Raw genomic sequence first — 19708 nt, forward strand, 5'->3', positions numbered from 1 at the left:
CACCTCCGAAACTCCGCAACTTCATTGTTCACATTACACACAGCTCAAACGTTTTATTTATTCACGCAATGATTGATTGCATTTACTGATACCTCAGACGCCTACTAGATACTTTTGCTCCTTTCATGAAGTCATAGTCATTCAGCCGTTATGAGCATCCACTTCTTCTCTTTACAAGGATGCCTTCTTCTTGAAAGCGTTGATGAGACTGTTTGTGCTGGCGTCGTGAGAAGTAGACTCCTTATCATCGTCAAGTTCAGCCTGGATCTTCTTGGCCAAAGACTTTCCGAGCTCAACACCCCACTGGTCGAAGCTGTTGATGTTCCAGATGGCGCCCTCGGTGAAGGTCAGGTGTTCGTAATAGACGATCAGAGCACCAAGACTGGCGGGTGTGATCTTGTCGGCCAAGATAGAAGTAGTAGGTCGGTTGCCGAGGAAAGTCTTGTGAGAGACGAGGTTGTCGGGTGCACCTTCCGCCTTAACCTGATCGGGGGTCTTGCCAACCATAAGGGCCTCAGCCTGAGCGAAGAAGTTGGATGCAAGCATCCTGAACACGTTAGTTATACTCAAGACAAACGTGAATAGCACACTTACTTCTGGTGCTTGTTGTTGTCGACAGGGTTGTGGCTCTGAGCAGCCATGAGGAAGTCAGTAGGGATGAGCTTGGTGCCCTGGTGTAGCAACTGGTAGAAGGAGTGCTGAGCATTCGTAGCCGGCTCGCCGAACACGATCGGGCCGGTGGTGTACTTTACATAGTCGCCGCTACGGGTGATGGCCTTTCCGTTGGACTCCATGGACAGTTGCTGGAGGTAAGCGGGGAACCTGTGGAGGTACTGGTCGAAGCTGTGTCATAATTAGCAAAGGTCCATGCCAGCTACTAGGAAACTTACGGAGAGACAAGGTGCGTTTGGGCTCCGAAGAAGTCGGAGTACCACACACTCAGCAGACCACCAAGCACCGGGATGTTCTTCTCAAGGGGAGTCTCCCTGAAGTGCTTGTCCATGGAATGGGCACCAGCGAGGAATTGGTGGAAGTTGTCGAAGCCGATGTAGAGGGCTACACTCAGACCAATGGCACTCCAGACGCTGTAGCGTCCACCAACCCAGTCGGAGAAGCCAAACATGTTCTTCTTGTCGATACCGAACTTGGTGACCTCATCCTCGTTGGTCGACAGAGCCACAAAGTGCTTGGCAATATCCTCCTCTTTAGCGCTCTTCAGGAACCATGCCTTCGCAGAGTTGGCGTTGGTAACTGTCTCGGCTGTAGTAAAGGTCTTGGAGGCGATCAAGAAGAGCGAAGTCTCCGGGTTGGAGTCTTTCAGAGCTTCCGCGATATGAGTGCCGTCGATATTGGAGACGAAGTGGGTCTTGAGGTTACGGTCGGAGTAAGCCTTGAGGGCTTCGGTGACCATGACGGGGCCACTACGCGGTGTGTCAGTAATTTTTGGGGTTTCTTCTGATAACAGTGCTCAAGTGATCACGTACAGGTCTGAACCACCGATACCAATGTTGATGATGGTATCAATCTTCTTGCCAGTGTAGCCCTTCCATTCGCCGCTTCGGACCTGCTCGCTGAACTCCTTCATGTGGTCCAACACCTCGTTTACGTCCTCAACAACGCTCTTTCCATCGACCTTCATGGGCTGGTTCGAGGTGTTACGTAGGGCGACATGGTAGACGGCGCGGTTCTCGGTGAAGTTGATCTTCTCGCCAGCAAACATGTCATCGCGGAGCTTTTCGATACCAGCCTCCTTCGCAAGCTCAACAAGGAGCTTCACAGTCTCCTCGGTGATGAAGTTCTTGGAGAAGTCGAACAGGATCTCGGAGTCCTCGGCGTCATTCTTGAAGATGTGGCTGAACTTCTCGAATCGCTACACCATACTTAGTCGAGCTCGCGGGACCAACATGGGTTTGCATACCTGAGGGTCCTTCTTGAAGTACTCCTTCAATACAATGTCCTTTCCGAGCTTCTGGTGGTGATCCTGGAGAGCCGACCAGGCGGAAAGATCGGAGGCTTGTGCAAAGCCGGGCATGTTGTGCTACAGAACTAGTGGAGTGTGTAAGCTCGAGAAGGTTGGGCGTCGAAGGGTATACAAACAATTCAAAGTTGTTCAATTGAGGAAAGGGTAGGCAATTGATTCACAGATCTGGCGGGCAAAGTGAAGTAAGAACGATCGAAGGGTGTTTGGTGGAGCGATGGTAAGAAGGTGGCGCGGCCGGCGAGACCCCCGCGTTGCGTCAGAGCTTCGTCCATTTGTCGCAAAGGGAAGGAGGGGCAGACTGCAACTTCCTCACCACGCTTGCCATCAACGCCTACGGTTGGTTACTGATGATAGCCAAGCCGCTCACTATTCAACAGTCAAACATTGGTAGACATGCATTGTAGTAGCTCCATGTCAGCGCACAATAAGGATATTTGTTTGGAAGTGGGATATCGTCTTGAATTGCCTATATTAGGCTTGTTTCTCGTACAAATGCTACCTCAAGCGCCAATGCCGTTGCTCAAGAAGCCTAAAAGCATCAAAAAGCGCTGAGAAGTCCCACCAATCACTTCACCATCCACCTGTGGATCCAAAGCCGCCGGGTGTTGAAGTTGGCGTCGGATTAATCGCGTGACGCCGCGACAGTGGCCAGACGCTAGGTTCACGGCCGTTCTCCGAGGCCGGAAAGCTGAAACCAGTACCACACTATCTTTCTGTCACGCCCTCGAACGAGGGATCCTTCACCGAACCTCCAGCATCGCCGAGACCAGCAACTGGTCGGTTGTAAGACCATCCTGCGAACTGCTGCTGCATAGTCTGAGAGAGCACCGGGCCGTCTACGTACGAGTCCGTGGGAGCTTCCGAAGTGAACTCGCGGTCAAAATTGGCAGTATCTTTAGCGTCAACCTGCATGGAAATTAGCACCGACTACAACAGCAAATGAGACTGGCTATACGTACGACATTAGGCTTGAAGCTGGGCTCATACTTCCTCTCCAGCAGCTTTCGCCAGTCGATGCTGTGGAAAAAGTAGTGTGCTTTGATTTCAGCTGCGCCCTTGGCTCCCAAACGCTTCTCTGCGTTGCGGTCTAGCAGGCGTGTCAGAAGATCTCGTGCGGCCGGTGGAACAATCTCGGGGCCTGGGAAATGTAGCGGCTCGGTAAGAATCTTTCGGTACATGTCGTTAGTATTCTCATCGTAGAAAGGTGGCAGTCCTGTCAACATCTCGTAGAGAAGAACGCCTAATGTCCACCAATCGACAGACTTGGTGTAACCGGCACCAGTGAGAAGCTCAGGAGCGAGGTACTCCGGTGTTCCACAGAAAGCTATGCGGCCATTAGCAAACATGTTCTCTATGTCTATTGTAGGTTTGCTCACTGTTCGTCCTGTCTTCGTCCTTCATGTCCAGTTTGCAGAGACCGAAATCACACAGAGCAATGTGTCCAGTGTAATCCAGCAAGATGTTCTCCGGCTTCAAGTCACGGTAAATAACGTTGAAACCGTGTAAACACTCTAGAGCGCAAAGAAGTTCTGCAGCATAAAATCGGGCTCGGTTGATGTCGAACCGCTGCTCCTTCTGGAGATGGTGGAAAAGCTCGCCACCATTGACGAAAGCTAGCACCAGGTAAAGCTTCTCAGGCGACTGGAAAGAGAACTTCAAAGGCACGATGAAGGGATTGTTGATCTGAGCCAATACTGAGCGCTCCGCAAGAGTGTGCGCAACCTCCGATCGGGAAATGATGTGCGCTTTGCGGATCGTCTTGAGGGCGTAGATTCGGTGTGTATCCTTCTTTCTGCAAATGGTGAGTACTTACGAATTTCAACAAAACATTGGTACGTACTGGACTTGCATAACCTTTCCGAAACTACCCTTGCCAACGACCTTGAGAAGCTCAAAATCATCAATCGATAGACGGTCTTGTCGGTTTTCCACGAAGTTGACACCAATCCTCATTTGCCCACTGCCAAATTGCACCGGTATCCACTCGGCACCGGCTTGGCCTTGTGTATGTTCAGTCTTCTTCACCTTTTCATCTGTCCGTTGCTCCTCGAATTTGGGATGTACTTTCAAAGTTCCAATGAAAATATCCTCATTTCGGCCAGCGTTGGGAGGTGCGGTGGGGTTGCGGATGTACAGCGAAACAGTAAGATCGGTAACTCGAGATACATCGAACTTGTACTGTGTATTGCCGCCTGCCCAAAGTGGATTCTCGGGAGTACCTGAGACTGCGTTTATGAAGACTTGCTGCTTGTCGAAGTCTACAAGCGCGTAGGGCAAGTGTTTCGAGGAGTAGCGGCCATGGATGGTAGGGGCGGCGTTGATGCTGCCAGCGGCAGACTGTGGCCTAGTGGCATACGAGCCCACGACTGGATTTCGAGATGATGAGCCAGGTCGCATGGAACCTGCAACGGAAAAGCCGCCGCCCTGTGACAAGGAGCCCTGATGATGGCTACCACCAAATGCCTGTTCCGCACCCGGCGGCAGAGAAAACTTCTGGCCCTCATGGAGCGTGACTATGAGGATACCCGGGCGGAGGGGTTGTGCTGGCGGGGCAGCGTTCGCTTCTGAGGCCGCTGGGAGGGGTCAGCAATATTCAGCGGGTGGCGTGTGGCGTGTGTCCAAATACCGATGCCATTGGGATCTTTCGAGTCTGCGAGAGTGCTCCCGCCACTAGTCGAGGTTGCCGTCTTCGGGGTCTGGTCATTGACTATGGTCGAGGTAGACGACGAGCGACTGAATGTGTTCGCAAGCGGAGCAAGGTGCGTCTCCTTGAGCTCTGCACACTACGTTAGGCTAGTCACAGTATAGGTCTAAAGGGATACGCACTCTTGGTGAGCTTCCAAGACATGGTTGCGGCAGCTCAACGGTCGTGGGTGTACTATGTAGAAGGCAGACCGCTACAAGAAGGTGGAGATGCGGGAGGGCGGAGTAGGCGGCGCACTAAGGAGGGGAAGTGCTCCAGCAGGGTCGAGTGAGGGTAGAGAGGGGAATAATGAAGAGAAGGGAAGGGTAATAGGGAGCGGATGGTGGCAAGGTGCAGTCCGAGTGCCCAAGCCCTTCAATGTGCTCCTAAGATGCGCAGGTAGGGTCTCACGTTTGAGGGGTCAAGCTGGTCGCTAGCCTTAATCTCGGCGGTGACCAGGTCTTGTTTCGTTCCCGCACCGACACGCCAATCTGCACTGCGCTCAGTTGCAGTGTTTGAAGCTCCACGAGTGGTGATATTGCTATTAGTCTATTTCTGGTCGGTGATGATGATGATGCGCCCGTAACATCGTGCCCTCCTTCGCCAGCCTCGGCTGCAACTTCCGCCGCCTGCAACCTCTCGTACATGCACCGCCGCATAGCCATCTGCTGAAGACCAACACCATCACCATCACCACGCCCGACGCGCCTTTCCCGCCTACAACGTCATCCCAGCCCACTGCTGCCCAGCCCACTCGCCACATCTAGCTGAACTCCTCTGGGCGCCTGCACGCGCGTGGGCAGTGCACAGCCACAAGCCCGTTTGTCTCTTGGGGCCCGGGCGTGGCGACTGTCTTTCACTGCTGCGCATGCATAGCGGGGCACTATGGGTGTCATCAAGAAGAAAACGGGGACGCGGGGTACAGAGGGCGGCATCAAGTATGTCTGCGATGTCTGTTCGTCCGATATCACATCAACGGTAAGTTGTCTACCAATACAGAATTCATAAAGACAGTGCTGATGAGCCTTGCAGGTTCGCATACGCTGCGCCGAGGAGGCCTGCCATGAGTACGATCTCTGCGTACCCTGCTTCTCCGACGGCAAAGCATCTCGAGACCACAAGCCCGCAACACATACCTTTCAAGTCATTGAGCAGCACTCCATACCCATATACACTGCGGACTGGGGCGCTGATGAAGAGCTGGCTCTACTAGAGGGTGCAGAGACGTACGGCCTTGGATCATGGGCGGACATTGCAGACCATATTGGTGGTTATAGGGAAAAGGATGAAGTACGAGACCACTACATCAACACCTACGTGAATAGCTCGAAATTCCCGCTACCAGAGCATTGCAGCAAAGATGATACCGACCTCAGCAGCCAAATACCCCGGAACGAATTCCAAGCCAACAAAAAGCGAAGGATAGAGGACAAAAAGGATGCGGCTGCGAGTGCAGTGCCCGCTACGCCCAAACAGAAGCCTACAGCTAGTGTACCGGCCTGCCATGAGGTTCAAGGGTACATGCCGGGTCGTTTGGAGTTTGAGACCGAGTATTTCAACGAAGCAGAAGAGGCTGTACAGCACATGCAATTCGAACCAGGTGATGGTATTAACCCAAGAACCGGCGAGATGGAACCGGAAATGGAGCTGAAAATGATCATCATGGAGATCTACAACTCCAAATTAGATGCCAGAGTGGAAAGGAAGAAGATAATTTTCGAGCACCAACTTCTCGAGTACCGCAAGAACCAATTGGCTGATAAGAAGCGGACGAAGGAAGAGAAGGACCTCATGAACAAGGCGAAGCCTTTTGCGAGGATGATGCAGCATGCGGACTTTGAGGAATTTTGCAAGGGACTAGAGTATGAACACAACCTACGACAGGCCATCTCTCAGCTGCAAGAGTGGAGGAATATGCAAATCACAAACCTTAGAGCTGGTGAGAAGTATGAGACGGAGAAGCAACAACGTCAGTCCCGAGCACCTGCAATTGGTCAATTTGATCGCCTGGCGTCAAGTAGAATCGGGAAGCCTACGCCGCCATTCGAACAACCATCGGCAGCAACAGCACTGCTGGGCCAAGATCTACCTTTGCATATAAAGCAGAAGAGCGGGCTCACGACCCCACCCCCAGATCGCGCGCCCAATGGCACAAGCGGTGCAAATGGGGGTTCAACTCCACAGCATTCGAAGACGAAGTTTGTGCCCAAGCCACTACCCAATACGGTACCTTTGAAGTTTGGCAAGGAAGCGAAGGCGGACCTTCAACTGCTCACTGCAGAAGAGGTGGACTTGTGCAGCACTCTGCGTATCATGCCGAAGCCCTTCCTAGCACTCAAGGAGACTATATTACGGGCTGCTTTGAACAACGGCGGTGCTCTAAAGAAGAAGACTGCCAGGGAAATATGTAAGATCGATACGAGTAAGTCGTCGCAGTTGTTCGAATACCTGGTGCACAGCGGGTGGATTGCGAGGGCCTAAGGCGAGGAGTACTGTTTAGCTTGGCGTTGAGGTCACGGTATACCCCGGACTCTAGAGGCACTGGCATGTCTTGCGTGTGTCTGGCTATCATTATAGCCCATTGTTGAATGCGATTAGTTTGAAGTTCAAAGTTCATTCCATGCGCCAGACGTTTCCCAGTGCTCATGGGAAGACGCTAATAGTGATTGATCGCCGCCAAGCTTGCGGTTTCCCAGCCAGCCGTGGCGCCTCTAAACATTGCACTGCAGGGTCTCTCACTTCCGCAAACCCCACCCGACAGGTCATCTGGCGCACCGCTTCCAACATGCATCTCTAGTTACTTCATTTCACGTCTGGGAAGCTTTGCAGCTATATCGTCCAACTTCCAGCTCGTGTGCCAATCCCGACGATCACTCGTTCACTCGTGGTTGGTTGTCAAAGCCGAAGGCAGCCTTCAAGCCTCCGCATGGCAAGCACATCGCGCTATTCCACCGAGATGCCTGGATTTTATTCCCCGTCGCCGTCGCACGCCCGCGCAAGTTCCCGCACAAGCTACTTCGACCCGGCTCCGCGCTTCTCGTTTGCGACTGAAACCTCTGGGCGGCAGGTGATGGAATCAGACAGCCACGAGACCCGCAATCGTTCCCCATATGGCGAGCACGACGCTACCACCACACAAAGCTTTACCACATCATCTTGGGGCGACAACTCGTTGGGATTCTCTCGCTCTACCGACGCGAAGAGCCCTCCTCCGCTTGCGCATGATCGCTACGAGCTCGCCAAGGGCGGTATGGATGGGTCGTATCAATTTGGGAGACAGAACGGGGACTACGACGACTACTTCCAGCTTCAGAAGCAGCGCGGAATGTGGTCGGTTCCCCCTACACCGCACGCCGGCGTGGCGAAGCAGCTGGCTATGGATGGGATGCAGACAACTCCAAACGGTAGCAAATCTTGGTCCATCATGGGCCTCGTCGGGGGAGTTGCGGGCAAGCTATTCCAATTCTGCACCGTACCTTTCCGAGGATTCCAGGCAGGCGGTGGACAGAGCTACAATCTCGACGCCCAGGGCGAGATTGCGGCGAAGCTTGGGCTTCAAGACGACTCATATCTACATCAATCGGGCCCGGTTCAACAAAAAACGCCCGGCGACTTCCCTAGTGATGTCTATGGCGTGCTATCGGCAGAATTGCTCAACAACGAACGCCCCAGGATGACGAAGCGATTGCGCACGGCAGATAATTGGGTTGTCGTTGGCACGGACGGCGAGACAGAGTCACGGCCTTCAACACCGCGGTTATCAGAGCGAAGACTCCCTGTCCAATCGAGATCACCATCGCAAATACCGCGCCCGGTATCAAGAGCGGGCGCCACTACACCGTCGCTAAAACGGCCATCCCTCATTCCAGTATCCCGGCGCTCGACCATGGATAGGCGCTCGTTCCACGGCAGTGCAAAAGTAAGCCCTAGTTCACACAATGCACAGCGCTCTTACAGCCGGCTGAGCTATGGATCACCCGCCATGTTCGAAGAAACCCCAAATAAACCCCAAAAAAGCCCGCTACCCAAAGAGAGTCAGCGCCTCCTCAACAAAGTGCGTCGTGAAGAGCTCGAAGAGGATGCCCGCGTACGAAGGATGAGCTCCCAGATGAGTGCGATGCTTAGGGAAGCTCGTGAGGCACTAGGCTCAAAGTTCGAGGTCGAAGAGTTCGATGATGATGACCATGGTGCTAACGACGTTGGGTTCGCACAGCAGTCGAGTTGGTATTCACGGTAGTATGTTTGTAATGTGCACCCCTACTAGGTGTCCCACCAAGATTTCTTTTGTATCGAGATTTTACGCGTCGCTTCTAGGCTTGACGTGCTCTATCCCTTTGCCATCTTTCGTTATATTCGGCGTTTGGGGATTCGATTTATACCCACGGCCTGGCACGGCAATAGCTTTTCTTTTAATCTACTTTATGCGCGTCTGGACGAGCACGGTCAAAACAATAGAAATGAACAAACTTCTTCATCGTGGATTTAAATGCGCTGTCTGTGAATCAATTTCTGGGTTAATAGTGCATTTTGTTTGAGCAGTATTTCGACATGCTCCATTGGGACAGTACAAGGACAAGCACTATGCGCGTCCATTCCACCTAAATATAGCTCATCGACGTGCCAAACAGGTCCGTCAGACGATATAGATGTTCAATTTGCTGTCTAGTGTGCCTCTCTGAGCACTCTCTATGTCTAGCTATGCGGCCTAGCGTGAGCACCCGCCCCGAACAAGCGATTGATCGTACTAGACTGCTGCCAGCGTAGCGAAGTTGGACGGTTCATGTTGTGCCATGAGAGAGAACCTTGTTATCTTCCTGGTTGATAAACAAAGTGTCTGTCCACAGCGGTTCTGCAGGCCCACGTGTTTGGAGGATAACGTCAGCCTAAACGCTCAACACTGTCCTGGTCATAGTTCCAGATGTGGACTTGAAGCCGACCGGGGGGTCGTTTTGGGAATCCTTTGACGGGTCGAAAAGCGTCAGGTCCCGCTAGGGCTGTAGGGGTTCCAAGATAAGCTTGGTGATGCTTGGGGCGTAGGCAGTTCCATCACAGGTGTGGATCCATCCTGAGTAGAGCGGAACCCGGCAAGGTCATCCTAGCAGTCTTGCTATACCTCCCATACTAACACTCAAACTCAAACTGAGTTTTAGTCCTTTCCCCTGTGTTGAGAATTCCTGGTTGTGTTCGCCCCATTCTTTTCTCAGCTGGGCTCTCTGTTGTAAACCGCTCGGTTTCCTCTGCGGAAGCTCCCTCTTTCCTGCCTCTCTACGCTGGGGGCTTCTTTGTGCATTCCTCCTGTCTTCCTCTCTACTACCGACAATTGTTCTTTCGGCACTCTGTGTATCTTGCAAGATTGGAGAGACCATGGCCTGTATACCCGAGAGTTCATGCGGCGGTAGGTTTTCGTAGATCAGAGTGCCGTTCCTCGATTGTGTTACGAAGCTCTCGAAGCGGTACGCATGCAAGACGATGTTGTGGATCTCAGAGATGCCGCTTTGTTGTGTACGCGAAAATTCCAACAACCTCGAGACAGTCCTGTAATTATTCAACTCCCACAGTGCAGCATGTTTTTCAGTCAGAAGCAGGAAATTGTTGTTAGCACCAAGTGCTACGAAGCGTGGTCGGTCGATCCAGTTTCCATCCTTGATACGGGACTGTAAAGCAGAGAGTAGTCCTTCAGGTAGGCTCATCCATATGTAAGCGGACTTGTCATGAGCGAAATATGAGGAGTTGTATGGTCCCAGGGTACATCGTATGTTCGGGATGTCGCGGACTAGACGGCGCTGTGCGTTCCGAGTGTACAGAAAATCCACAAGCTCTGAGGGTAGTCCAGTCGCTTCAATATGATCTTGGTCTTTATGGTCGCGCCACGTGAGCAAAAAGCTGTCTTCAAAGCCAAGGGCAACATGGTGGATCAGCTTCAGCTGTGGGGATTTAAGAAACTGTGTGAGCTTCTTAGGAAGACGTGTTCTATAAAGATATCAGATCTCTCTAGGTGGCACATATAGTTGGGCGCAAAGGCGTACTGCTCTCTTCGTGATGGGCACTGAAAGAAGTGGCTGCCGCGCTGGCCAAAAGCGAAGGTTGTGTCGCACATTGCTGCAACCTTGGCTCCGCGTCATGAAGCGCACGTTTTAAAGAACTGAGAAAGAAATATATACACCACGTAAAGACGCTTGAAGAGCAGTGTATAGACATCGACGGTGGATCCGGGAAGTCCTGTAATAAGTCCACCCCGCCAAGCCGATCGCTTCCAGGAATAAACAGGATAGCAACAGCCTCGGTGGCACTCACGCGACATTCACGACGCCGAAAAATTTCATAAGATCAACAACAACTCACTGCTGTGGTGTACAACTCCATCTGCTCAATGGATCTTGACTGCTGGTAGCCCCGTAGTTTACTCGAGCCTGCAGCGACGACTGAAAGTTTGTCTGTCGGTGACGTCATAGCGACTATCGTCCAATAGTATCCCAGCATGAGCGGTACAACCAGTACACCATCGTTCTTCTCGTTCGGCACGAATGATAGCTTCATAACCAAGAGCTTTGCAGGTCTTAAGTAGTAAGTCCCTAACAATCCTCGATTTTAATGGCAACTGACATTGTACAGCCGCAATCTCCCGGCCGCACTCCGGGATTTTCTCCTGGGAAGTACTGTCTCAGAAGTGCACTGGGCAAGCTTGGGGCTCGTGACCGACTCCTGGATCCTGAGTTTCAAAGACACCTCAGGCAACAATAATCTCCGTTGGGGCACCGCCATTCCGCAGCGTCTCCAGACTATTCTAACAAAAACTTGGCATTCACCCCAATTACGCGCTTTCCTTGGCCCCAGGGACTCGTTCATTGTCTGGCACCCTGAGCTCATCCGCTGGGCAAACCTCCCTGATGCCCTCGAAGATGCGCTACAATCCTGGCTAACGCCCTCCGGATGGAAGGTTGGCCCACCGAGGATAGTGACATGGGGCCCCGAAGGCGCTTTCTTTGCAATGAGTGAGTATGGCAATGTCGTGTATCGCCTTGGAGATGGAGATGCGTGGGAGATCTATAAAGAGACAGTGGACGAGTGGAAAGCCGAGAAAGGTTTCTTATGGAGCGACCTCGCGTTCATTGCACTCGACCCAACTAGCTCGGATCAATTCATTGCGATTCGAAACGACGGAACATGGGGTGGATCAATTGAAGATGCGAACGAAGACGCGCTGGAAACTTTTGCATTGAATTTCTTTGCAAAGGCGAGGCACAAGTCAAAGCCAAGTGCCAGCCACAGCAACGGTCAATTACCAAACGGCGTGCCCACACCTACTCAGACGAAGCCAGATGCAGCAATGCAAGCCCTCTACGAAAGCTGGTCTAAAGAAACAGCCACTATGCTCGCCTCAGCATCCGCTGCAATTGGCGGTTCGAGACCGAGAGCCCCCCGAAAACTTCAAGTCCGCTCTCAATCCAGCACCTCTGATGCATCAGCCTCATCCACACAACGTAGAGCCTCAATATCCGGCAATATGCTCACTTCTTTCCCCTACCTTCCCAGTAGGGTCACTACATGCGCCCTTACGGCGTGTACTATCCTAAAATCCGAGCCAGACGGCATACAAGCATGCCACCATGATGTGGAGAAGCTACTCCGCGCGAGCGGATTGTATAGCTATGAGTGGCTGAGGCAAGAGCGGTTGAGGTGGCACCCGGACCGGTTTGGACGATTGTGTGAAGAGCACTGGAGGGAGACGGGAAGGAAGATGGCGGGCGAAATGTTCAAGCTCATGAGTGTTTTAATTGAGGAGATTGGGATCGCAGAGGGGAGGGAGAGAAGTGGGAGTATGGCGTGAAAGTTGTATAATGTTTGCTATCATCGGATACCCAAGCAAGTCCTTCAGCCTTCATTGCATTGCGACACTGGTTCCATCTATAAGTGCTGATATTATATCAGCTGCGTGACCGTGCGAGCAGCTCTTCACGCCCAACGTTCTCATCATTCCTCAGTATTCTCCCTGTTGCCTGATGAGCTCATCGACTCTCATTTCCGTACAGTCAATGCAGTTTCTCCTCCAGACTTTGATACCGTTACAGGTATGATAATTCAAGCAAATCCTCACACTATAGCAGTTGTGTATCGCAGTATCGTATCAGCCATCCGAACCGCCCTTGTACAGCTTCGTAAACGCCGAGTCCTCCTGTTTCAGCAACTCACTCGGCACACCATACTCAACGACTTTTGCTCCATCCAGCACAGCAATAAGATCAAAATCCATAATTGTCTCGAGATGATGGGCGACCGCGATGATGGTGCATCCCTCAAACTCCTCCCTCAGCACTCTCTGCACCGTCCTCTCGGTGATCTGATCAAGGCTACTCGTCGCTTCATCCAACACCAAAATTTTAGCGTTCTGTGACTCCTTTTTCAATATTGCGCGAGCCAGAGACACTAACTGCCGCTGTCCATGCGAAAAGGTTCCGTCCGTCAAGGGTGCATCCAGCCCGCCTTTCGCCAAGACTGTCGCGTACAAAGAAACCTTGCCCAGACAGGCGGATATCTGCTCGTCGGTAGAGACTCCAAACGGGTCGAGGTTCAGGCGGATGCTACCAATGAGAAAGAAGGGTTCTTGGGCAATGATGTTCAGTCGCGAACGAACTAGTTGGCGAGGGAGTGTGGCGATGGGAACCGCATCAATTGTGACGTAGCCTTCACTTGAGTCGAGGAGGCGCACAAGTATGGACAAGAGAGTAGACTTCCCGCTAATAAACTGAGTGAGTGTTATGAATAAAAGCAAAAGGTTTAGGGGTCTGTACCTGCCGCTACGCCCGCAAATGCCCAGCTTGGAACCGGCTTCCACGCGCAAATTCACTTTCTCGAGAGCAAGGCCATGTGAGGGCCTAGACTTGAGTTAGCTGTTTGCTGCTCGAGAATTGGAAATAACCAACTCACCCATACGACGCGGATATGTAATGTAACTCCACAACTCCTCGATCCGGCCATTGCGGAGGCACCTGCTCGATTTCATGGGGCAAGTCTTCGGCAGGTGTGTCATCTGCATACTTTTTGATGCGATAGATGGCTCCGATGGACGTCTCTAATTGCGTCCAGTACGTGACCAGCAATTTTAAGTTGCTATTGAAACTGATGATGTTGACGAAGGCGAGTCCAACGAAGCCTGGATCAATGGAGCCTTTCATGGCGACGACGACCCCGGCCAATACAATGGCTATGCCACCTGACGTAAAGTCAAGCACGAGATTAAGCCACTTCTGAACACAGTAGAGTGCATACATGGGCTTTTGTGATTTGTCTAGCAGGAGCTTGTTCTGAAGCGCGAATTCCGCAGTCCACTTGGATGCCCGGATTGTTACCAAGCCGTCGATGGTTTCTAGGAAGTGGGAGAAAAGCGGCGCTTTGGCCTCAATATCAAGCAAACGAAGCTGTCGAGCAGTGTTAAGGTAGAACCTTTGCACAAAGTAGAACACAACAATACAGAAGGGCATAGTGGCAGCAATGTACCGCGCAGAGACGGATATTACGACCATTTGGACTACGCAAGAACCCAGTGCTAAGTAGAATCAGACTTCGATGCATTGTATAGACGAATTTTACTCACGGATGCAGGTATTAAGTAACGCTATCGGCAGCTCCGAATCGATCAGCCCCAAGTCTTGACTAAATCTAAAGATGGAGTTAGTTTCAGCATTCGAAATTAGTGGTTTCACCTTACCTATTGATAGTCACGCCAATATCCGTCCTACTGAATATAGATAATGGCGAACTGCAAGTAGGTTAGGCAATAGAACGCTCAAATAAAGATGAAAATCATACCCAAGGGTAACATCAGAAAGACGCTGATGAATGTTGAAAGAAGCGCGAGGTACCATGAAGAGAAGCAGATGACTGCAAAGTAGAACCGGCCCAACTACGGTGAGCCCTCCTATAGCGAAATACACGCCGAGGTACAAATTTGTTTTCGAGCCGGGCGATTTTTGTTCTTGTGTCGTCCATAGCTTCACCCAGACGCCTGCGGGGTAATAAGTTGATATGCAGGCAAACTAAAGCATTGGCTCAGCTTACTTGGGAAGTTCAGCAAGAACACAACAACGGCTATCATGCCAAAATAGAGAAGAGTATAAAAAGTCCCAAAGGCCCGGAAGTAGAACATATATGTCTCTAAATCCCCCCGGGGCTTATCCCTGAGAGCTTCAGTGTTGTCGGTTGGTTGTCCTGGTGGTGAAGCGTCCTCGGATAGAAATGATTTCTGGGCGTCTTTCCGATCTCTAGATTTGACATCAAGGAGATGCAGGTAGCCAGAGGGCTTGTTCATCAAAGTATTGAAAGAGCCTTGGCATGTGATTTCCCCGTTACTATCGAGTACAATGATATGATCCGCCATGGGTAAGAAGTTAACTGAATGCGTGAGGAGATGAGATTTCAGTGGTTCCTGTATACTCACGAGATGAGGATGCGCAAATTGTTGTTATTCCGTTCTGCTGACAAAAGGCCGCTGTCGCAAACATGCTCTGAGAGATGGCTTCTTCTGTTGTATTGTCTAACCCGCAAAACACGTCGTCTAGCAAGAGAAGTTGTGGTCTGGAGTAAAGAGCTCGTGCAAGGGCCTAGCCCGTGTCAGCAGTATTTCTGATAACAATCAGTTGACAACTTACAATGCGCTGCTTTTGCCCTCCACTGAGCACTGAGCCGCTGCTACCAAGGATGGTTTCGTCGCCATTAACAAGAGCTGCTATATCCTGCTCCAACAAGCAAACCTTCAAGACACACTGATACCAGTCTCTCTCCATGGGCAACACGTTGGTAATATTTTCTTGCACACTTACGTTGCGGATCCAAGGACTTTGACTGCAATAAGCGGTCCTGTTACCATTCACGTACAAAGATCCGGACGAAAAAGGCATTTCCCCAAGTATCGCACGTAAGAGGGTAGACTTTCCGGAACCTACGGGGCCTAGCACTATTGTCAAAGAGCCGTGTGGTATGACGAAGCTGAGGGCCGCAATGATGGTGTTAGAATGCACTTCCCATTTCGCAGAGTAATTTTCAGCACGCACAGCTGGTAGTTTCTCGCTACCAACGCTCGCATGGTGTTGTGGCGTGATTATCTTCATGTGGGACGGGATTTGGTCTCGAGGCTCTTCGAGATTCGAAAGAATTGATACCGTACCATCTGGATTGAGAAATTCCCGAATTCGCTCGATGCAAGTCACAACAGTGACAATACTTGACAGGCCTTCAGTCAAAGTATTGAGAGGGGACCCTAGCAGTGCGTAGGTCGAGAGTACTGTGAATGCAGTTGTAGCATCGAGTTTAATGCCGCCTCCACTCTTGCGAAGGACATAGACGGCAAACGAGATGACTGGTGACATGGCAGTGGTGAGGTAACCTGTTGAATGCATCTATTAGCAGCAAAAAGTAGAACTGGAATGTTTGCTTACCAACGCCAAGCACGAAAATCTGGAGCTGTCGCATCCTTTTCGAGGCGCGGATCTCCCCACGACGCAGTTCACGTAGGGAGTCGGAGACTTCCTCGCTAAGTCCGGTCATTTTGATGGTCTTGATGCCTTTAAGAATGCCTGACGTAATGGCCACTCGCTGCTGAATTGCTTCCACCCAAGTCTTTTGGCGGATACCGGTACCTTTCGCAACGAAAGTTATTGTGAGGGTGCATCCTGACGCTAAAATCACTGGTACTATAGCCGCAAAACCTAATTCTATCCAAAGCAAGCCCAGGGCAAGGGCAACTTCAAGCACGCAACCCCATGCATCGTGCACATAAACTAATCCCGATGATATCCTTTCGATGTCGGTGCTCATGAGTGTCACAGAAGCACGTTCGTCCGTAGCCGAAGTTGAAAGTTGTAGAGTCCGCTGAAAAATTAATGGAACAAGGATCGAGCGGACCGTGATGATCAGGCGATTCGTGAGATGCTGGTATCGGGCATTTGAGATACCAAGGCCAACATAGACTAGTATAAACGCACCGACAAGCCCATAACCGCTATTTTTTATGGTGTTGCTCGTATCATCTGGCTGAGTCGCCCATGTGACTAGACGTCGGATAAGAAACGGCTGCGCAAACTTGAAGCCAACAGTGCACAAGCGAGGGACCACACCTGAGAGCACTTGCCATCGCAGCTGCCAAATCAATCCCAAGAGAAGGGAATGTCTGGCCACAAGCTTTTCCCGCCCACTTTTAGAAATGGACTCGTGCGGCTCTGCAATGGCGGGGTCCAAGCGGAAAATATTGTCAGCACAGAGAAGGCTGCGGTAGCCCGTCCAGAGGAGCGGGTTGACCCACAGAAACAGGACTTGGCTAAAAATGTTGGCAGTTGCTTCAGGCGGGAGACATCGGTCATTGTTGTTTCCACGCGACCGGGGCCAGGTCTCTAGGACTACAAGAAACGCTCTCAGAAGAGCGTTTACAGTAAACAACCCGGCAAACGAAGATCTTGTGTCGTCAAGCCAGACAGTACGAGTCCGAGCGGCATCAAATAGCAGAGTGACGAAAAAATAGGTGCTCAAAACAGAAGATGGCCGCAACGAACGCTCGTCCTCGGCAGATGACATGGGAATCGCCACGACAGCGGCAATGAATGCCAGGGTCAACGAAGCAGCCGACGCCGGTGTTCGAGAAGGTGCTGGTGCAACTGCGCCCAGAACGAGCAGTGAGAGATGGACCGATGCAAAGATGGCGAGAAGGAGCTATTGGTGCATCAATGGATAGCTGGAGACAATAGGGGTTGCGCTTACACACCAGTTTAATGCACCGAAGTCGAGTGCCTATTCTACATGGCGGGCGATGTCGCAGGCGTATCAGGCGTAAGGCTACGAGGGCGAAAAAGAGGGCGTTTGGCACAATGGAAAGGAAAGCTTCCTCAAAGAAGATGGTGAAGTCAAAGGCGCGGCGACAGACGGCCACGCGGGGGCCAAACAAGTTGTCTAGATGCCGCGGACAGGTATCGCGGCTCATGACGGAGTGCGTGATAGAGTGTGAGCGTGAGAGGCCTGCTTGCCATTCTGCTGAAACCTGGATCAATAGGCATATAGAACTATATGGCATTCATCATGATCAGGGCGGATGTCGACATAGACGAACAACGCAGCTAGTGGAGGTTATGGCATGTTTCAGGAGCAGAGCATTTACGCCATCCCACAGGCATCTTGCGAGCGCGGATGCTAGCCCGAAACAGAGTAGACGCGCGGCTGCAGACTCCAGACGTCAACTCATGCTAGTGTGGTATCCAGGATAATTCCCGCTCTCCCCGTGGGAGCGAAATGTTGGCGCTACGGCGTGCAGCCGTGGGAACAGGACTAGCTGAATTAGGGTGGCGAGGGTAAAACTCCGGCTGCGCCTTTTTGCGCTTACTAGTAAAAGGCTAGTCCTAAATAAATACTAGTATACTATATAACTTCTAAAAATAAATTACTATTTTATTATATAATTTTATACTAGAAACTTTAAAAATAATAAAAGTATAAAAGTAAATAGAAGTATTTATCGCAGACGAAGCCAAGCCCAAAGATTCCTGCGTCGCCCGAAAATTGCGCCACAGGAGTTTATTTGAGTTAAAGCCGCAATTTTTGTCGGTGGCTTGTTCTGAGATCGCGTACAGCGCGTTCCGAATGTAACATGGTCTCCGTCCATCTTTGACTGAAGCACCAGCCTCCAACATCCCAATGGCGCGATATCTATCATGTGAATTGATATTTGGGCCAGAGCGAGCATTTTAGTTCAAGTTACTTTGTAAGCAAGTGTATGCGACGTGAAATGTAGTGTCCCAGGCGTTTGTATCATAGTTGCTAACAATCAAGCCGATCAAGCCCCAGCAGTCGGCTTGGCTTGACGCTTGCAATAAGTACCCCAACGCTTGGCTTGATCGGCTTGGTGGAGGTTTTAGAGTCGACTTGATTCAAAAGTTCGATTGAGGCTTGATGGCTTGACGATTAATTGCGTGCTAGATGAGGTTCATGCTCCTGCCATGCCTCGCTCTTGTTAGGGTATGCCCGAAACGGAGGACGATGAATCTGCTTCAATACGCGGATGGTGGCACAAAGATTTTCGCCAAATTAATAAGTGAGTCATACTCACATATGGAGGGTAACCAGAAACCGGATCAGCGCCTTCAAAGCTAGGATGGTGACCAGCCCTTGGTGAAAATAATATCCACCATCTTCTGAAGCAATGACAGTAACGGTTTTGGACTATTACGCAACATCCGTAGTCAGTTAGCTCACCCGGGTTGAGATGCCTTATAAGATCGTCGGCTCTAATCTCTGTACAATCATGATAGGCTTGCGTGCAATGGGTTTCGGTAATCGAAATATTACTGTGGTGGTCGAGATAACGGTGTGTCTGGCGAGTCTGTACTTTGTTCTGGTTGAAGTCATTGGTACTGTCTTTCCTCTTCGATGGTCCAGTCCTCCCATAGCTGATATATTTCTAGATCTTGTTCAGTGGGAGCGGAGTAGCTGCGTTTGGCTAGTCCGTTATTTTGCTCTTGCAGATTCGCGATCTCTGTGCTGGCTTGTGCGTCCCATACACCTTTGATGTATCCATCCCACTTATCTTGGGCTAAGGTGATGGCCGAATTGTGTCGTGATTTCCGGAGTGGGAACAATCGTTCCCAACTCCGGTTCTACACTTGCATCTTGTCGTCTGAGCTTGGGGCTATCTGGCGGTGTGTAGTACTGGTGGTTGTCGTTGTCGCGCCAGTATGCCGCTGCTGGTGGACTAATTTCTTTTACTACTTTATATAGACTACTCTTACTGGCGTTGACTTTACTTTTAAACAAATAAATAGGGCTAGGTATATATCTATACATAGAATTTGCTGCCTTAATACTGTGTTAAGGTGCTGGGTATAGCACATGAACTGTGGTTTAATACTGATTTCTCCTACTGTGTTGTATGATCCGCTCTTGCAGTGTCGACTTACTTGCAAATAAAGAAAGAAATCACTGTACATAGGCTACCTTATTAATCAAGGTCGCTGGTTCGATCTGTGAATTTAGTAACTGTTATTTATTATTGATTTTTGGATACCTAT

At 50.9% G+C, this 19708-nt stretch overlaps 7 protein-coding genes across 7 annotated transcripts; 3 read left to right on the plus strand and 4 right to left on the minus strand.

Moving 5' to 3' along the window:
- Positions 1 to 48: 48 nt before the first annotated feature.
- Positions 49 to 2137, minus strand: K460DRAFT_368400 (Phosphoglucose isomerase). The gene is made up of 6 exons (XM_040933768.1): positions 2098 to 2137; positions 1919 to 2046; positions 1485 to 1870; positions 891 to 1421; positions 595 to 843; positions 49 to 547 (listed from the first exon to the last, which is right to left on the minus strand). Exons 2-6 carry the CDS (start codon positions 2030 to 2032, stop codon positions 172 to 174), a joined length of 1656 nt encoding a protein of 551 aa, XP_040786067.1. The 5' UTR covers positions 2033 to 2046; positions 2098 to 2137; the 3' UTR covers positions 49 to 171.
- Positions 2138 to 2686: 549 nt separating this feature from the next.
- Positions 2687 to 4829, minus strand: K460DRAFT_289241 (serine/threonine-protein kinase YPK2/YKR2; the record flags this gene model as incomplete). The annotated part of the gene is made up of 6 exons (XM_040929107.1): positions 2687 to 2887; positions 2941 to 3305; positions 3358 to 3773; positions 3822 to 4554; positions 4608 to 4757; positions 4808 to 4829. The coding sequence occupies 6 exons, from the start codon at positions 4827 to 4829 to the stop codon at positions 2687 to 2689; spliced, it is 1887 nt and encodes a 628-aa protein (XP_040786068.1).
- A 320-nt stretch (positions 4830 to 5149) lies between these two features.
- Positions 5150 to 7272, plus strand: K460DRAFT_387561 (transcriptional adaptor 2). The gene is made up of 2 exons (XM_040935647.1): positions 5150 to 5642; positions 5697 to 7272. The coding sequence occupies exons 1-2, from the start codon at positions 5550 to 5552 to the stop codon at positions 7143 to 7145; spliced, it is 1542 nt and encodes a 513-aa protein (XP_040786069.1). The 5' UTR covers positions 5150 to 5549; the 3' UTR covers positions 7146 to 7272.
- Positions 7273 to 7484: 212 nt separating this feature from the next.
- On the plus strand, positions 7485 to 9384 carry K460DRAFT_368403 (uncharacterized protein). Its single transcript, XM_040933769.1, has one exon. The coding sequence runs from the start codon at positions 7591 to 7593 to the stop codon at positions 8899 to 8901; it is 1311 nt and encodes a 436-aa protein (XP_040786070.1). The 5' UTR covers positions 7485 to 7590; the 3' UTR covers positions 8902 to 9384.
- Positions 9385 to 9614: 230 nt separating this feature from the next.
- K460DRAFT_387563 (uncharacterized protein) lies at positions 9615 to 10780 on the minus strand. The gene is made up of 3 exons (XM_040935648.1): positions 10691 to 10780; positions 9983 to 10634; positions 9615 to 9934 (listed from the first exon to the last, which is right to left on the minus strand). The coding sequence occupies exons 1-3, from the start codon at positions 10759 to 10761 to the stop codon at positions 9755 to 9757; spliced, it is 903 nt and encodes a 300-aa protein (XP_040786071.1). The 5' UTR covers positions 10762 to 10780; the 3' UTR covers positions 9615 to 9754.
- A 188-nt stretch (positions 10781 to 10968) lies between these two features.
- K460DRAFT_418562 (uncharacterized protein) lies at positions 10969 to 12542 on the plus strand. Its single transcript, XM_040937957.1, has 2 exons — positions 10969 to 11228; positions 11277 to 12542. The coding sequence occupies exons 1-2, from the start codon at positions 11143 to 11145 to the stop codon at positions 12490 to 12492; spliced, it is 1302 nt and encodes a 433-aa protein (XP_040786072.1). The 5' UTR covers positions 10969 to 11142; the 3' UTR covers positions 12493 to 12542.
- K460DRAFT_315932 (ABC transporter-like protein) lies at positions 12393 to 17670 on the minus strand. The gene is made up of 11 exons (XM_040930322.1): positions 17416 to 17670; positions 16097 to 17363; positions 15311 to 16044; positions 15100 to 15262; positions 14721 to 15053; positions 14472 to 14667; positions 14371 to 14421; positions 14257 to 14321; positions 13590 to 14208; positions 13454 to 13537; positions 12393 to 13399 (listed from the first exon to the last, which is right to left on the minus strand). The coding sequence occupies exons 1-11, from the start codon at positions 17629 to 17631 to the stop codon at positions 12790 to 12792; spliced, it is 4338 nt and encodes a 1445-aa protein (XP_040786073.1). The 5' UTR covers positions 17632 to 17670; the 3' UTR covers positions 12393 to 12789.
- Positions 17671 to 19708: the final 2038 nt, after the last annotated feature.

Source organism: Cucurbitaria berberidis, assembly GCF_010015615.1.
Source record: "Cucurbitaria berberidis CBS 394.84 unplaced genomic scaffold K460scaffold_4, whole genome shotgun sequence".
NCBI classification, from domain to species: domain Eukaryota; kingdom Fungi; phylum Ascomycota; class Dothideomycetes; order Pleosporales; family Cucurbitariaceae; genus Cucurbitaria; species Cucurbitaria berberidis.

Excerpts from the sequence above, each read along its gene's own strand:
- K460DRAFT_368400 (XM_040933768.1), bottom strand. The coding sequence starts at position 2,032 with ATGCCCGGCTTTGCACAAGCCTCCGATCTTTCCGCCTGGTCGGCTCTC. Across the intron at positions 1,871-1,918 it reads ACTTCAAGAAGGACCCTCAG|CGATTCGAGAAGTTCAGCCA; the intron begins GTATGCAAACCC and ends AGTATGGTGTAG. Across the intron at positions 1,422-1,484 it reads GGTATCGGTGGTTCAGACCT|TGGCCCCGTCATGGTCACCG; the intron begins GTACGTGATCAC and ends CACACCGCGTAG.
- K460DRAFT_387561 (XM_040935647.1), top strand. The coding sequence starts at position 5,550 with ATGGGTGTCATCAAGAAGAAAACGGGGACGCGGGGTACAGAGGGCGGC. Across the intron at positions 5,643-5,696 it reads CGTCCGATATCACATCAACG|GTTCGCATACGCTGCGCCGA; the intron begins GTAAGTTGTCTA and ends TGAGCCTTGCAG.
- K460DRAFT_368403 (XM_040933769.1), top strand. The coding sequence starts at position 7,591 with ATGGCAAGCACATCGCGCTATTCCACCGAGATGCCTGGATTTTATTCC.
- K460DRAFT_387563 (XM_040935648.1), bottom strand. The coding sequence starts at position 10,761 with ATGTGCGACACAACCTTCGCTTTTGGCCAGCGCGGCAGCCACTTCTTT. Across the intron at positions 10,635-10,690 it reads TGCCCATCACGAAGAGAGCA|AACACGTCTTCCTAAGAAGC; the intron begins GTACGCCTTTGC and ends ATATCTTTATAG. Across the intron at positions 9,935-9,982 it reads AGAGTGCCGAAAGAACAATT|CGTAGAGAGGCAGGAAAGAG; the intron begins GTCGGTAGTAGA and ends AGAAGCCCCCAG.
- K460DRAFT_418562 (XM_040937957.1), top strand. The coding sequence starts at position 11,143 with ATGAGCGGTACAACCAGTACACCATCGTTCTTCTCGTTCGGCACGAAT. Across the intron at positions 11,229-11,276 it reads AGCTTTGCAGGTCTTAAGTA|CCGCAATCTCCCGGCCGCAC; the intron begins GTAAGTCCCTAA and ends GACATTGTACAG.
- K460DRAFT_315932 (XM_040930322.1), bottom strand. The coding sequence starts at position 17,631 with ATGAGCCGCGATACCTGTCCGCGGCATCTAGACAACTTGTTTGGCCCC. Across the intron at positions 14,209-14,256 it reads GTTACTTAATACCTGCATCC|CACTGGGTTCTTGCGTAGTC; the intron begins GTGAGTAAAATT and ends GATTCTACTTAG. Across the intron at positions 13,538-13,589 it reads TACATATCCGCGTCGTATGG|GCCCTCACATGGCCTTGCTC; the intron begins GTGAGTTGGTTA and ends ACTCAAGTCTAG.